The 3,628-nt window shown below is 40.5% G+C and overlaps 2 protein-coding genes across 3 annotated transcripts; one reads left to right on the top strand and one right to left on the bottom strand.

The window, feature by feature from the left end:
- Positions 1 to 489: 489 nt before the first annotated feature.
- On the bottom strand, positions 490 to 1,733 carry LOC129296601 (uncharacterized). Its single transcript, XM_054935185.1, has 3 exons — positions 1,267 to 1,733; positions 1,052 to 1,168; positions 490 to 818 (listed from the first exon to the last, which is right to left on the bottom strand). Exons 1-3 carry the CDS (start codon positions 1,636 to 1,638, stop codon positions 741 to 743), a joined length of 567 nt encoding a protein of 188 aa, XP_054791160.1. The 5' UTR covers positions 1,639 to 1,733; the 3' UTR covers positions 490 to 740.
- Positions 1,734 to 1,883: 150 nt separating this feature from the next.
- LOC129296602 (uncharacterized) lies at positions 1,884 to 3,361 on the top strand. 2 transcript variants are annotated; one of them, XR_008589845.1, is made up of 3 exons: positions 1,884 to 2,048; positions 2,511 to 2,627; positions 3,073 to 3,361. XR_008589845.1 is itself a non-coding variant. In XM_054935186.1 (3 exons), exons 1-3 carry the CDS (start codon positions 2,066 to 2,068, stop codon positions 3,092 to 3,094), a joined length of 366 nt encoding a protein of 121 aa, XP_054791161.1. In that variant the 5' UTR covers positions 2,064 to 2,065; the 3' UTR covers positions 3,095 to 3,361. The 2 variants fall into 2 exon arrangements, 1 of the variants encoding a protein (XP_054791161.1); XM_054935186.1 differs by lacking the exon at positions 1,884 to 2,048 and adding an exon at positions 2,064 to 2,292.
- The last annotated feature ends 267 nt before the right edge of the window (positions 3,362 to 3,628 follow it).

Genomic DNA, 3,628 nt, shown 5'->3' with positions numbered 1-3,628 from the left:
TGGGTGTCAAATGTGTGCTGGGGAAGGAAAATGAGGAATGAAAGAGATCTGATTCGAAGTTGAACTTCACTTGTTGATACTTTGACGTTGAATTGAAGCAACAATAGAAAGATTATTAACTCTTTAAAATATCAGCTGTACTGTCACTTAAAATATCAGCTGTACTATCACCACTTCCAGAATCAACTATTGCATTGAAGTACTCTTGCGTCATTTACGAATCACATCAATAACCAATAAACGAGTAAAAATCAGTAATAGAATACAGTATTTCCTAATATAACTTGATTGATGCGATAAAACCCTTAAAATCTCCGGTACGAAATTCATTTGTTAGTATGATTGATAAAGTGCAGAGAAGGCATCTACTTGATAAATGCTATCAGCAAGAGTTTAAAAAAGCAGGGCACCAAGGCAAGATGGGTCACAACTCACAACAAAGGTTCGTGAGAAAAGCCCGTAGCTGGTAATTTGAGATAGCCGAATATGGGTCTCTAAATGCCGTCGATGATGTGTGTTTTGTTTCAGAAGTACGGCATCTTATCACATTAGAAGCAATTTGATCTCTGGCGTTTTATGTTATGACTTGATGATTTCTCATATCAAGTTAATCAATACTCTTCCACTTTGTACTATATTGACACGATTTCACAAAACATAAGAAAGTGAAGAACTGAAGAGAAGGTGTCGATCAGGTGGGCAGCAAAGCGATCGAATGAGCGGATCCTGAGACCCCATCTCTATGAGTACCCATCCCTCCTGTCTTGTTCCTCAGCTTCCTTGTTAGCAGCTTGAACGGACTTGAACCACAAAAATCCCTGTTTTCAACATCAACTTCAATTAGCTGGCTCATTCTCAACTAATGGTCTCCACATTTAAAAATAAAATCACCAATTTACAATTCGTTTTGAATTCAACCCAGCAGTGGCCAGATTAAGTTGAGAGTGATGATTTGATAAAAAGAATTAGCCAAGTCTCTAATTAATCAATAAATTAATGAAATATATAAGAGAGAGATAATTATGATCAAGTAAATTATTAAAGTACTCACCGAGAAGGGAATGCCAGTAAATGCAAAGAATCCAAGCAAGGGAGCATAAAATATACTGTCGGAGCTCAGAACTCCGAAAACTGGCCTTTGGTTCACGTACTCGAATATGGAACCAATCTGCCATAAGATATCAAGCAAATTAACCAACGAGAACCACATAACAAAGGAAAAGGACAAGGACGGAAAGACATATGCTACTAAATGCAAAAGCTTACGGCGGCAATGGCGGTAATAGCAGACGCGAGTAAATAAACATAGAAGGGGATGACAAACGCTTGCTGGGAAGCATTATTGTTGGCTTCGTCCCGAGCCCAAGGTGGAGGTTCATCTGAATCTGGTTTAGCCCACGAAGGGATTGTTTCTTCTGACTTGCTTGAATCTGCAGAGCCTCGGGTCACACTCACCACCACAATTCTATTCGACGATTCCTTCTCCCCAAACACACGACGGTTCTGAATTCTAGTTCCCAAAAATATCTTTTGTCGAGGAACACCCAACAACGTTGTGTGTTGGGATGATAAACATTGTGTTCCACAACTAGAAGCGCTGATTATACTTGAATTCGGAGAAAATAAAGTCCTAGTCATGGCTTCCAATCAGCTCTTACCTACTGGGATAATTGTTTGCCACTCTTCATTTTCCGTGGGAGTGAAGAGAACTGAAAGTTCGCGGCTTCAGGAAGCTGTGCAGCCAATCAAAACCTTATCCTTAAATTTGGGCTTTAGGAGCAGTGTAAACCCATTTGGAAGATGGGCCTGATGGGCCCGCGTTGCTTGGTTTCACACGTTTTCGAAATTGGAATCGGAAAATGGGGAAAATTTTTCCCACGCAAGATTGACCGCCATTTCCATTGATTTGGTGGATTCAAAACATTTGAATCATATTAGGCCATTAGCATCTGTCCCGTCCATCCCCATCTGGCATTTGGCGTCCTATTGCTATCGACTGCCCAACCGCTCTTCTCGCTTCTTTGGCTTTTGGCTCTCTTTACTATCAGGTAATTTCTCTTCCGGCATGGGACCTCTTGTTTCAGGCCATGATGTTCGAGATTTCATTTTGATGCTCGCTTTTAAGATTCTTTTCTCTCTGTCATGTGGATTTGAAGTTGGAACTGCATTTCTTCATCTGTTTCTGGCATCAAGATTTCTCCTTTGGTCTCACAAAAATGTTAAACTAGACCCCCAATTCCTCGCTTCTTTTTTCCTCATCGACCTTCTTTGTGTTCGATCTCTCTATCATAGGTGCTGAACTACTCCTGGTTATGTCCAAACGCGTCATACAAACTATCTATCTAACTGTCTTTCTTGTTTTGTTCCGGATTTCCCCGAAATGTCTTTGCCATGTTCTGAGGAAGAAATTGACGTTTTCTTTTGTTCATCTGTTTGTTCTATTCTATAGATCTGTATGTGTTCCCCTCGTTTCGATTTATGAAATACTTAATCATGCGTTCAATATTTAGAAAATGGCGGGAAAAGGAGGGAAGGGACTTTTGGCTGCAAAAACCACGACTGCTAACAAGGACAAAGATAAGGATAAGAAAAGGCCTGTTTCGAGGTCATCCCGTGCCGGAATCCAGGTAAGCCACCACCCTCTTCGGCTGATGTTACCAACTTATTCACGTTAGCTGGAATTTTTGGATACTTTTAACTGTTTGTCCTTGGCTTTAAGCGCATTGTCCTATTTCGCTGGCCTGCACTCTTCTTGTTATTATCTTCGTAAGATATTATGGAATTCATGGATTTGTCCCACCTCTGCTTTTTTGTTAGTTATTTTTCTTGCCACAATAAAGTACTATATTCGACTGTTTCTTCGTTTGAGTAAAAAATTAAGACCAGAAAATAAGTTATGAGGTACACAATGCTAGTAAAACAATGAAACAACATTTGTTTTTTTAGTTCGGGGGGGGGGGCAAATTTCTTAGCTTCCGTCTGGGTTACTTATTTCCAGCAATTTTTTTTTTCGGATTTTCTCTTGTTTACTAGTTTTATCTGATTCCATGCATATTGGGTGGCATGGCGTAGTTCCTGTGGGTCGTATCCATAGACAGCTGAAACAAAGGATCCAAGCGAATGGGCGTGTTGGGGCAACAGCTGCAGTTTACTTGGCCTCCATCTTGAATACCTGACAGCTGAGGTTCTTGAGCTTGCTGGAAATGCAAGCAAAGATCTGAAAGTGAAGAGGATCACACCCAGGCATCTGCAGCTTGCTATCAGAGGAGACGAGGAACTTGATACCCTTATTAAGGGCACCATTGCTGGTGGGGGTGTCATCCCTCATATTCACAAGTCCCTCATCAACAAGACCTCCAAAGAATGAACCAGCTTTCCCTCTGAATTCTCAGTTCGTATGGCCTGTCTTCTCATCAAGTTGACTTTATCATAGTTAGTGTAGCGTAGGCTGTTTAATTTAATCCTTGGTTTAGAATTCAAGTGTTAGTGTGTAATGGTCTTGGTGAATGGTAATGTTCTGTCTTTTAACTAAGTTGTAATTGTAATGCAGTTGGTGGATGGTTTCATAGACGTTTATTCCAGCCTTTTGCGATTCTGTAACGAATTCTGCTAATGCTTATCATGGTTG

Source organism: Prosopis cineraria, unplaced genomic scaffold (assembly GCF_029017545.1).
Source record: "Prosopis cineraria cultivar Desert tree isolate PC_DT_omini unplaced genomic scaffold, ASM2901754v1 PC363, whole genome shotgun sequence".
In the NCBI taxonomy this organism is placed as follows: domain Eukaryota; kingdom Viridiplantae; phylum Streptophyta; class Magnoliopsida; order Fabales; family Fabaceae; genus Prosopis; species Prosopis cineraria.
This window is presented reverse-complemented; position numbering and strand designations above follow the sequence as displayed.